At 36.1% G+C, this 12,185-nt stretch overlaps 1 protein-coding gene across 2 annotated transcripts; it reads right to left on the bottom strand.

Moving 5' to 3' along the window:
- Positions 1 to 744: 744 nt before the first annotated feature.
- On the bottom strand, positions 745 to 11,930 carry LOC140985028 (DEAD-box ATP-dependent RNA helicase 50). 2 transcript variants are annotated; one of them, XM_073452757.1, is made up of 8 exons: positions 11,744 to 11,930; positions 10,495 to 10,982; positions 9,347 to 9,541; positions 8,460 to 8,647; positions 4,286 to 4,499; positions 3,239 to 3,370; positions 2,957 to 3,132; positions 745 to 1,241 (listed from the first exon to the last, which is right to left on the bottom strand). In XM_073452757.1, exons 1-8 carry the CDS (start codon positions 11,850 to 11,852, stop codon positions 1,004 to 1,006), a joined length of 1,740 nt encoding a protein of 579 aa, XP_073308858.1. In that variant the 5' UTR covers positions 11,853 to 11,930; the 3' UTR covers positions 745 to 1,003. The 2 variants fall into 2 exon arrangements, with proteins under 2 accessions (XP_073308858.1, XP_073308859.1); XM_073452758.1 differs by having other exon boundaries at positions 11,738 to 11,928.
- Positions 11,931 to 12,185: the final 255 nt, after the last annotated feature.

The following is a 12,185-nucleotide window of genomic DNA, read 5'->3' as shown; positions in this document are numbered from 1 at the left end:
TTATTATTATTTTATATTAAAAAAACATAAGACTTGGTATAACATTATCTATTTTCAAAATCTTTTAAATTAGAATAGTCCTATCGTGAAACGTTCTCGCGATTTAATATTTGTGAGAATCTTATCTATAATTATAGTGAAAAGTAATATTTTTTTATAAATTAGGTCTGATCTGATATCCGACACTAAAATTGATCTGTGAGACTATCTCATGAGAGTTATTGTGTTTATAAATTGTTAAAAATATTTTCTTTTATCCATATCTATACTTCAAAATTTATCACTGAATATAAAAAAAATAGTATTAAAATTCATTAATTTGAAAATAACAAAAATTATTTACATGCTTAAATAATTACTCCAATTATACAAGAACATAACGCCTACAGAAGAGTACTAGTTATAATAATTACATTTTTTTTTAGTTTGACATCGACATAGACAGATAAATTTAAAAAGAAAATATATTTTTTATCATATAATTTGCATTTTTTCTTCTTTTAGTCATCATAAAATTAATTTGTATTTTTACTTCTGCAACTTACATTTTTTTCCATTTTTTCTCTTTTCTTACCGAAATCCGGCATGTCAACTGAAAATTACTTGCGTGGAGAAAGCTACATGATATTCCAAAAGAAATCACGACATGTACAAGTTTTTTTCCCTAAAAATTCACGTCAGAATCCACGTCCGTGACAGCTAACCGTATGCCCATTCTACCAGAAACATACATGAATTGAAGCATTTGGATGCCGGAAGGATTATTTGCAGGTATGCATCAACAAGTCATACAACGAGAGAGTCTAATGTAGATTATGGAACATAAAAATGGACGAGACGGAGGGGGTTTGTCGCGAGTTGGTTAAAGTTTAAAGCCCGGAAATTTCTGAAAATAGAGCCAATGTCTCAAAGAAACGTCAACAACAAAGAAAATTTCCAAAAGGCTAGAAGTCCAAATGACCTCATAAAAATTCGTAATGAATGATACAGCTTCGTGACTAATCTACTTCATTAATTCATAAGCAGATGGCACATCATGCAAAGGGTGCCCTTTCATATTTCTTTCAATTATCCTCCTTGCAAGAGAAACTTGCTTACCAACAGCAAACACAAAGGCCTTCCCCTTGCCTCCAGCACCTCTGGCTGTTCTTCCAACACGACGCACATATTCACTAGGGTCCCGGGGAAAATCAAAGAGCACTACATGATCTACACCTGCAAAGTCAATTCCTCTGGAAGCTCTGCGAACCATGGCAAAAGGAGTTGATGGATAAAGAATATTATAATCGAATAAAATTTGATGATAAATTATGATGTAGCTATCATTGATATGAATGTCTATTGTGATTTAGTTTTAGGAAAGATTTTCAACAAAATTTTCACAACATATTCTCACCTATATGAAGAAATAATGATTGTAAACAAACTAAGAGATATTAAAAGAATTTTAACCATCTTTTAATATTAACCATCTAGAGGTATCTAAGTGGATATAAGCTTTGTAACTGAACCCATTTTGTGTTGCGTACTCTATCCAATATATTTACACCTACTAAAAATTCCAACACAGCATTCGGAGCAAGAATCCTAATCTAGGATTGCCAATCTCATGCTATCTAAAAATCTTTAGTGCGGCATTTCATAATGAATTTTTTGTGTTTTAAGTTGAATACTTCAATTCAGATTTCCAGAACAACTTGAAGGGAGCTTTAGATATCAACGATTATATTATAGAATCATATAAGATATTATTATGAGTTTAATACATCTTTTACATGATTTTATTGTTATTTAGTCACAATATTTTTTTCTACCATCACAATCTATTTTCACCTATATAAGATGACGATCATAAATTAAACTAAAAGAGATCAATATAGTTTTAACACACTGGTCCACAGGTACGGGTGTCAATATCAGACACGACTCACCAACCCGACACGGTTCAATCTGAAAAAAATCAGGTTTGGGTTTGGAGTTTTCGGGTTCGGGTCAGATCAGGTTGGACCCGATACCTGACCCGAAAAAAAATTTCGTGTTTTTTATTTTATTTTTTAAAAAATATAATTCATAAATATGACCTACATTTTTATATATAGTATGTCTGAAAAAATATTTATTGTATATTTATATCATACATTTTTCATAATTTAATATTTATTTTGAACATTTTTTATTTTTTAGACAATTATTTATTTGATTTAGTAAATATACTTTATTTTTTTACGATTAGACTTTCAAATTTAAATTATATACATGAGGAGATTTTGTTATTATATGTTTTAATTAAAAAAAAAAATTTGAATTTTATTTAATTTTCTTTAAAAAAATTTATAAAAATTCAAAATCGGGTTATACGGGTTGATCGGGTTAGTTTGGGTTGAGAGTTTTCGGGTTGGCGCGGGTTCGGGTTGATCCATTTGATTGAATAGTACTATTGTACAACCCGACCCGACCCACCCGAATTGACACCCCTATCCACAGGTCATAATATAGACCTTTACGAACAAACCACAGAACATCTGTTATGTTGCATGCAAGCTCACTTCAATACATCCAAATTTCTGTCACCGTTTAAAATTTCAAGGAAATCAATTTTGTTAGGGTTAATTTCACTTAACCTTCATGTGTTATACCTCATAATACAAAAGGGTTGAGTACGTGTGGCATATAGATAGAGGACTTAACCTTCATGTGTTATAACCTTGTAATACAAGAGGGTTAAGTATGTGTTGCAAATAGATAGAGGAGGCAAATGATGCAATTAAAAGCATAAGGGAGGTTAAGCTGGGTTCAGGAATAATTTCAAGGGAATTAAGTGGATTCAACTCATATTTTAAATTAACTTCATCTATTTGTTATGGTTATGGGAGAACTAGAAATATCTCCACAGCAAAAATGGTACAGTACAACGAAAGAGAGTGTGGGATATTACCTAAGGAAAAAAAAAACATACCTATCAGTGCAAACCAAGAACATGGAAATGTTCTCTGATGGAGAGCTACGAAATTCTTTTATGTTCGCAAGCCTTGACTCTTGTTCTAAAGCAGAATGGAATGGCAAAACTTTCGAGCAGATTTCTTTTCGATCAAAGCGTTTTAATGCGTTTTCAACTTTTCTGCACGTTTCTATCTACAAATGGTAAATGCAACAACTATGTCAGTAATAATAATCTATCAGAAACACAATAAAAAAGAGATAGTCAAACAATTTTTGGCCATATTATCTTGCTGATGACCTTGTTGCAGAATATAATCGTCTTTGTCACTGGACTTTGTTCAACAATCCGTAGAAGGGCGTTTTTCTTGTTCTGGAAAGCTGTATCAGGAGTTCTTTCCATTTTGTCATCTCCACTGCAATCCATGAGGATCTAGACATTATACACAAAAACTGTGTTGAAAGCCACATTTATTCCCCAAAACAGGTAAATTATATTGTAAAATCCCATTGTGTAATTGTAAATAATGCTTTAGCTGTGCAGACTAATAATGATAGCTAATTGTGGGACAAGATAAATATAAACACGAGCTGGAATTGAACAAAGAAACAAGACTAAAAAGAATAATACAAATCTGTACAGCTACTTTTGGGATATTGATTTTAAACTAGCAACACATTGCAAATATACTTCTGTAGTAAATCTTTAGCATAAAAAATGAATCACAAATGAGGGACTGATGCTTGGCACCTTGATACCATCCCGATGGAAGAACTGACTCGAACCCAAATTATATTCATTTATGAGAGTGATTTTAATTTTAAAACACATGCCAAAATGATATAATGCGCAGAAACATTTTCTACTCCAACATCAAGAATAATATGGAAGCACAAGTGGCTTAACAAGTAAAGATCTAAAGACCAAGTGTTTCTTGTCAAAGAGAAATCTCACAATCAATCATTTAATAATTTTCTATAAAAACCTGTTTCAAACTCAAATAGGAAGACCAAAATATCAAATTCTAGCATTCTACCTTATTTTGAAAGGGAATTTCACAAATACTGACCCAATGTAGACTTCAATATTCACAAAAAACTCATTAATTGAAAAATCATCCAATAATTTTTCTTTTCATATCCTTCTTCTAGATTCCATGTTAGAAATGAAACCATTCAATCGCTTATTATTCACTTCACATTTATTCCTTTGCTTGGTAATTTGGTGGATTTTTCAAATAAGAATTATGGCATATATTGACTAGAAACAAAGTATAATGCTTCATATCCTCATTTGTTTCAATGAATACCATCATATGATATCAATGAGAATAGAAAATATAGGTACCTCCTCCAGTCCAGGGCTTGTGCGATGAATACCAGGACCCATTACCACCTCACAATCTGGGAAAACTTCCACCAGTTTGTTGTATATCTCCACAGGTAATGTTGCAGTCACAAATAGGTATTGGGATGTAACAGGTGCCGAGTTTACCAAACTTTGTAATGCAATCTCAAAATCTTCATCATTATAAAGTATATCTACTTCGTCCAGTACAACACTGAAGAACATAATAAAAAAAATAATCACTACAAGCATATGCCAATAAAGAAAGTAATGACAAATGTCAAAACACGATCGTTTGATAATCTCTTCGCATTTCCCTGGTGCAAGAAAGAGAAAGGATATCGAAAATTTGAGGCAATGCTGCCTTAAAAACAAAAATAACACTTTTCCTCAAAAAAATAAAAAGAATCAAAACAAAACAAAAACAACACTACTATCTCATCTTTCAAGACTCTTTTTCACATCTTCATCATAATTATTACCTTAAATTCAAGTTTTTATCATTTCACAAAATTACGATATTATTATATTACAGTATAATAAAATACAGTATATTTTTACATTCCACATACCATTAAAAGGCCAACTACAAGACAAAATCTTGCACAAATTGACTGCTACAATAAATTTGGTATTTTTCTAAAGCAAAACCAATTATACACTTCATTTCCCGATAAATTTTCAGGAAACTTCATTATTTTCAAAACAAACTCCTTCCAGAAACATGAAAAAGGAAACCAAACATGCCCGAAACGTTCTTGAAAACCCTAACTAGATGTTATGACCCCAGACTTATTGAGCCCAATTATTCCAGAATTAACAGGCTCCAAAGATGAAGGGATGGACAGGCCCCAAACCAAGATTGTAAACGTGTATGTTAGGAGAGGGAGGGGGAAAGCACGTGAGGGAGGAATATAAAAGAAGAGTGGGGTTGGGTAGAGAGAGGCATTCGGTTATACTTCCTGTTGCGTGAGTTACTAACAATCTGCTAAGGAGGGAGAGTGATAGTAATAGAGTGATAAACTCTAGGTTGTTTATCTTAGTGGAATAAAATAGTAAGTTCTTTTTTATTTGGTCATCAAAATATCTTAATATCATTTTCATTTGTGAGGATCATAACATTGGTCCGACTTGCCAGATACGAAGGAGTGGCGGAATACAATGGTTAGCACTCGTTTAGAAGCCAAGATGGAGAGCATGGAAAAGGCGTTGATGGGGTTGCAAGACAACATGTTACAGGTGCAGGGTAGATTGGATAAGATCGATAAGGGTGTGGAGGGTTTACCGAGTTTGAGAGAAATGATGTAACAGATGATCAAGGGAAAGGGGGAAGTGGCTGCTATTAACAACGTAAGTGGATATCAGCAGGGTGTAGGAAGCGACATGCACGAGAGGGATGAGAGTGTGGCGCGCTAGGTAGGGAGGAGAGAAGAAGTTGTTGAGGAAGTGAGAATAGCATTAAAAAAAATTGCATTACTTGCGTTTGAAGGTGAGGATCCGTTAGGATGGCTGGGGAAGATGGAGGAGTACTTTGAAGTCCATGATACGATGCCATATCAGAAAAATCTAGATGGCAGGATTGTGTCTCATCAAGAGTTATTGCACAGGCAAGAGAAGGGTTGGTGTTTTAAATGCGCTAAGAGTGAAGATTTTAACGGAAGAAGGAAAAGGCGGTGAGATGGAGCGAGTCGAGATAGAGGAAAAAAGGAAGAGATGGTGCGCGACCAGAGGAGACTGTAGAACCCAACGCAGAATACAACACTCTAGAGTTGTCGTTATAGTCTGTTAATGGCATACATCAACCACAAACCTTGAAGATGAGGGCAAAGGTGGCTGGTCGTGAGGTAGTAGCAATGGTGGACAGTGGCGCAAGCCACTATTTCATTTCAAAAAATTTAATATCGGAATTGGGGCTCGTGATTGATGAGAGCGTGTGTTTTGTTGTGTGTCTTGGAGATGGGTGCTGCGTATCGTGTCAGATGGTGTGCAAAGTGTTGGAGGTGGATTTGGGGCGATGCCAAATTCAAATGAAGGGTATTTGTTTGAGTTATGAGGAATTGATCTCATATTGGGAGTTGACCGGCTCCGTACATTGGGTGATGTGTTGTTGAATTGGGCTAAAATGGAGATGTTGTTTACATGGCGTGATCAAACAGTAATCTTAAAAGGGGATTCATCCCTTAGCAGATCCATGGTATCCTTCAAGGGAACTGTCAGTGTAAGTGAGGTGGAATTCTGTGGAGCAGTGTGGTGGAATTCTGTGGAGCAGTGTTACTCAAGTGGAATGACAGTGGAGAGAAGAGGGGTGATGCAGAAGGGAGGGAGAATTAGGAAGCAATGAACAACATCCTTGTTAAATAAGAGTGGATATTCCAGGAACCTCGTGAATTACCCCTTAGTAGGCGATAAGATCATGCTATAAGTATAAAAGAGGGTTGTGGGCCAGTGTCAGGAAGACCATATTGATGGCTAATCATTAGAAGGATAAAATTGAATGTATGGTGGGAGAAATGCTCAAAATCGACAGTGATACAAGTCAGCAATAGTCCATACTCGAGCCCGGTTATACTAGCAAAATAGTCCAAGCCCGGTTATACTAATAAAAAAAAAGACGGGAGCTGGCTTTTTGCATCGACTACTGAGCATTGAATGACATTACCATTGCTGATAAGTACCCAATATCAGTGGTTGAGGAGTTACTTGACGAGCTGCATGGAGCGACACATTTTACCAAGCCGGACCTCAAATCTGAATACCACCAGATTCGAGTTCAAGCTGCTGATGTGAATAAAACAGCGTACAGGACACATGAAGGTCATTAAGAGTTTATGCTCACGCACTTTGGTCTCAAAAACGTCCCGGCCACCTTCCAAGCGACCATGAATGAGGTATTTCGGCCTTGCGAAAATTTGTATTGGTTTTCTTTGATGATGTTTTCAATTAGAGTAAGGATTGGGAGGAACATTTGTTGCATGTGGAAGTAATGTTGGAATTATTACAGCGAAACAAGCTGGTTTTGGAAAAAAAATGCCAGTTCGGGTTGAGGCAGGTTGATTATTTGGGGCATATAATCACGGCTCAGGGGTTAGAAGCGAATCCTAATAAAGTTGATAGTGTCATACACTGGCCGCAGCCACAGAACACAAAAGGGTTGAGGGGATTTCTTAGGTTGACGAGATATTACTGGAAATTCATCAAGGACTACTGTAAGATTGTTAAACCACTCACCGAAAAATTGAAAAAGAATAGTTTTGGGTGGAATGACAAAGCCCAAAGAGTTTTCGAGGTGCTAAAACAGGCTCTTATTACTGTCCTCGTGCTGAGAATGCCCGATTTTACTGAAGAATTTGTGGTAGAATATGATGCTTCAGGGTGGGAGCAGGGGAAGTGATTTCTCAAGAAGGCAAGCCTATTGCTTTTTATAGCAAGGTATTGGCAGATCGAGCATTATCCAAGTCTACATATGAGAGAGAGTTAATGGCATTAGTGTTGGCGGTCCAACATTGGCGACACTATCAATTGGTACATAAGTTTCTAGTGGTAACTGACGACAAGCCCTTAAGGTATTTATTACAACAACGTATAACCACACCGGACCAGCAATACTGGCTGGCCAAATTACTGGGCTATGAGTTTGAAATAAAGCATAAGGCGGGGGTAGATAATGGGGCAGCGGATGTGTTGTCTCGAAGAGAGGAAATGGGAGGATTGAATGCTTTAACAAAAGCAGAATGGAGGGCAGAAGAGATTCGAGAGGCTGTGTACAATGACCCAAGGCTTAAAAAGATCAGAGAAAAAGTGGGAATGGCTCAAGCCAGCAAAACTTACTCTCTAGTTAATGGGTGCTTGCTGTTTAAAGGAAGATTAGTAGTTCCTCGGACATTGTCGTGGGTTTCAAAGATGTTAATCGAATTTCACAAAACCCCTATTGGGGAACAGTCCGGAGCCCTTCGGATGTACAACAGGATCGCAGGTAATTTCTTTTGGCCAGGGATGTAGAAAGATGTGTGTAAGTTTGTGTCCAAGTGTGGAGTGTGTCAAAGTGAATACCATTTAATCATGTTAAACTAGTGTTTAGGCTTGTTTTGCGAAATAACAGATAAAAGTTCCAAAGTGCAGCGAAGACATCAATTAATCATGAAACAAGAAAGTTGCTAAAAACTTAAACTTGAACCTTCTAAGATTGGTTAACCGCAAAAACCCTTCCTTGATTAGAAACAAGAATCGACCTGGAGTTGCAATCAGAACATCTAATTCCTGTCTAAGACCCTCCAACTGAGTCCTCTGCCGAAAACCGCCAGTGGCAACCATAGAACGGAATGGGACGCCAGCTTTTGACAATGATCGACAATTATTTAAAACCTGACATCCAAACGAGCATGATAAATAAAAAGGACGAAGCCCAAAATGAGTAATGTCGAATTCTTACAAGCACAAAAGCACCATTCTTAAATGAGAATCTAAAACCTTTGAGCTTCCACGATAACCTTTCAATATGCATTAGTAGTTAAAAGATAAGCAAATCTTTCACTTGTCCTATAATGCAAAAGTATCTTGCATTCCATTAGATACATTTACAGCTTTACTTACGGGTTTGAAGTAGTACATAGTGCATGGTGATCAGACGATGATAATGAAATATGTAAAGTCGAGTAAATTTTGATTGGCATTCATTTCTTGCAACGAACAGACAGTATACAAGATACATGTAATTAAAAGAAACATTGTTTTATTAAGGGTGAAGTCTATTTTAGATTTAAGTTTAGCCAATGTAAAGATTATGCGGCAATTTGCATCAGCATATATCATGTATAAAGGAACACATGAATTTTGTCGTTGTCGAAAACAACATAGTCAACCGCAGAAGTGAAACAGAGATAGGAGAGTCAACAAATGGAAAACAGCATAAAATAATACAATATAACCTATCGCCTCTCCTAACATAGTTGGGAGTTCCTATTACTTGAGAAATTCATAGTTTTGGAAAAGGGAGAAGACACCTTTTCAATATTCATTGATTTAGAAAGAAAATGTGAAAGAAGTCCCATAAAACATTCTCACCTGAGAAGCCAACTCAGAGGTAGGGACCAATATAATGACTCGAGGATTTTGCGAAGCTGGTTTCCCAAATCCTTCAAGTTCTTCTTGTCTAAGACGCTGAACTAGTGGTATAAGGTACGCCAAAGTTTTCCCAGATCCACTTTGATCTGCCACTATACAACTCTTTCCCCCAATAACTCGTGTAAATGCCATAGCCTGCAATAGCATTTCTGCATCAAAAATATGTATGGTGCTTTCTCAAACTAAAATGTAGGATAGTGATATCATATATTTGCCAGTGAAGAAAATGAAAAATACATGTTCCCATTTGCCCCTTTCATGTTTCACACAAGTAGATCTATAAATTCCATAAAATATTGCATCAAGCCACGTAAAATAGTTTTAAGTAGGCACATCAATTATCAAGATCAAAGGATATCTATATTCCCTTGCATACGATGCATAATCATCTAGTTGACCTGACATACTCAGTCAAAACATACCAATGTATCCAAGATATGACATCATACCAATTTTATTAGAGAGGAAAAGAGAGTCCCGGTTTCACATTAGAATATAAATACTTCGCACGGAAATGTGTCACGGGCAAGGACACATGGTAGAGTTACGAAAGTGACAGTTTCACATGAAAACACATACCAATGTATCCAAGATATGACATCATACCAATCTCATTAGAGAGGAAAAGAGAGTCCCGGTTCACATTAGAATATAATTACTTCACATGGAAATGTGCCACGGGCATGGACCCATGGTAGAGTAACGAAAGTGACAGTTTCACATGAAAATACAAGTGTGTTATAAGTTAGCAAAAGTGGCTATGCTGGAGCATTACGCATTCACAGAGGTAAGTATACCACATTGCCTTCACGTAGCAATGATCGAAGACAATACTTTGCATCACAGAATGATGTAAATTTCATTAAGGAATATTTCTTTAAGGCATGTATGACGCTGAGAACAAGACAACAAAACGGAGGAACGTAATGATCGATGACCCAAAAACATGCCATTTTTCTGGGGATTATCGCAACTAGCCAGGTAAGGCTCAAAGAAAAGGTCTTAACAAGCTGCAGATATCATGAAAAAACATTTCAGGTTAGGTGGCCAAAAATAATTTGGAAAAAACAAAGATTGGTCTGGCAAACCTGAATATGTGAAGGACGTACATACTGCAGATTCTTTAAAGATTCAATGATGGAATCACTATATCCAAGCTCCTTAAATGACAATCTGCTAAAAAAGTCATTACTGGCTTTTAAGTTTTGTTCTTTCTTTGAGATACCATAAGCCTTTGACCCATAAATGTTGGCTGCTTCTACATTATGCCATCTTTTTGAGGATGTCATGGGAACTTTTGAAGAAAAAGTATCTTGTCTAGCAGAATGAAAATTGGAGCTGGAGGCCTTTGAAGTATCTCTTTTGATACCTCCAGTACTGGAATAACTTTGTTCATCCAACAAATTGGACTCTTCAGATAAAACACCCGGTACATGAGATGGAGTACTTTCTGCTTTCTGTCGATCACCTTCAAGCTCATTGTCTAGCTTCTTTTTCCTGTGGCTTTCTTTGACAAGATCTCTAATCCTTTGCACCTTCAGCCTCCCAAAACTCCTGTTTGTTACACCTTCATGTGCTGAGGAACCGAGAAATGCATACAAGTCACCACAAAAATTTATTTTTTTCCATAATAAGATAGAAAATGACATAAAGATCAACTCATGTTCAGACCAAAAACTTTTCACAACCCAATTTTAAGGCCACATTTATATGCTACAAAGAGTGCACACTCTTTCGAAGCCAAAAGCCCAAAGCTAAATAAGGTAAGGTTGTTTTTGGATTGACGGATGTTGCCATGCCTTTAAAAATCATCCACTTTTACGGCAATACTTGTCAGTACACTACAAAGTTTCATACTGAATTATATACAACGAATTTCTATGCATCTGCTGCAAATTTAAGTTTGGTTATTCCATTTTGCTGAAACACTAGTTGTGCCCTTCACATAATGAAGCAAAACCACTGCATAAAAACATGAATTTAAAGGCTATATAATACGCCCCAGTTTGTCCTCTAGAATTTTAAAAATAGAAACATTATCGAAGTTTAACTTAAATAATAATAAATAAAAAAAACTTAAATCACCTCAATTTCCATTGCTCTCCGAGTAAATAGTTTAAATGTTACATCCACAAAAACATGAAATTGCAACTAAAAAAACCTCAGTAAGTTAGCCATTTCAAAAAAAAAATGACGCATGAAATTAAAATTCAGAAGATGAACTACTCAATGTAATACAACCGATACAACCACTGCACAATTAGGCAATCCACAGATAACAAGTGAATCATGGAAGATAATGAAAAACGAAAGAGAAGCAAAAGTAATAACCATTACCAAGTGATACTTGCGACGCAGCGTCGCAGACGATTCGAGCTCCACGGCGGCCGGAGAACACCGACACCGATGGACTGAGTACAGTTGGAATTTCCAGCAGACCTGCCATGGCCAATTTAGATAGGGAGACTTCCGTTGGAATATTAAATAAAATTAATTTACAAGTAAAAAATCTGTGATTTATAATGGGTTTTTTTTGTCGTAATTTAGGTTAATATCTATGCCCAGCTTTTAATTTTTGGAATAAGAATAATAATTCAGGGGTGTCAAAATACGACACGACCCGTCAACCCGACACGAAAAAAATCAAGTTCGGGTTGGGTTTTTCGGGTTCGGGTTAGTGACTGGTTACACGGGTTTCGGGTTGGGTCGCGGGTTGATCCGAATTTTTTTTTAAATATTACCTATATTTTTATATATTGTATATTTGAACAAAATTTAT

Source organism: Primulina huaijiensis, chromosome 9, assembly GCF_012295235.1.
Source record: "Primulina huaijiensis isolate GDHJ02 chromosome 9, ASM1229523v2, whole genome shotgun sequence".
NCBI classification, from domain to species: Eukaryota; Viridiplantae; Streptophyta; class Magnoliopsida; order Lamiales; family Gesneriaceae; genus Primulina; species Primulina huaijiensis.
Note: the sequence above shows the minus strand (reverse complement) of the source record. Positions and strands in the feature narration are given on the sequence as shown.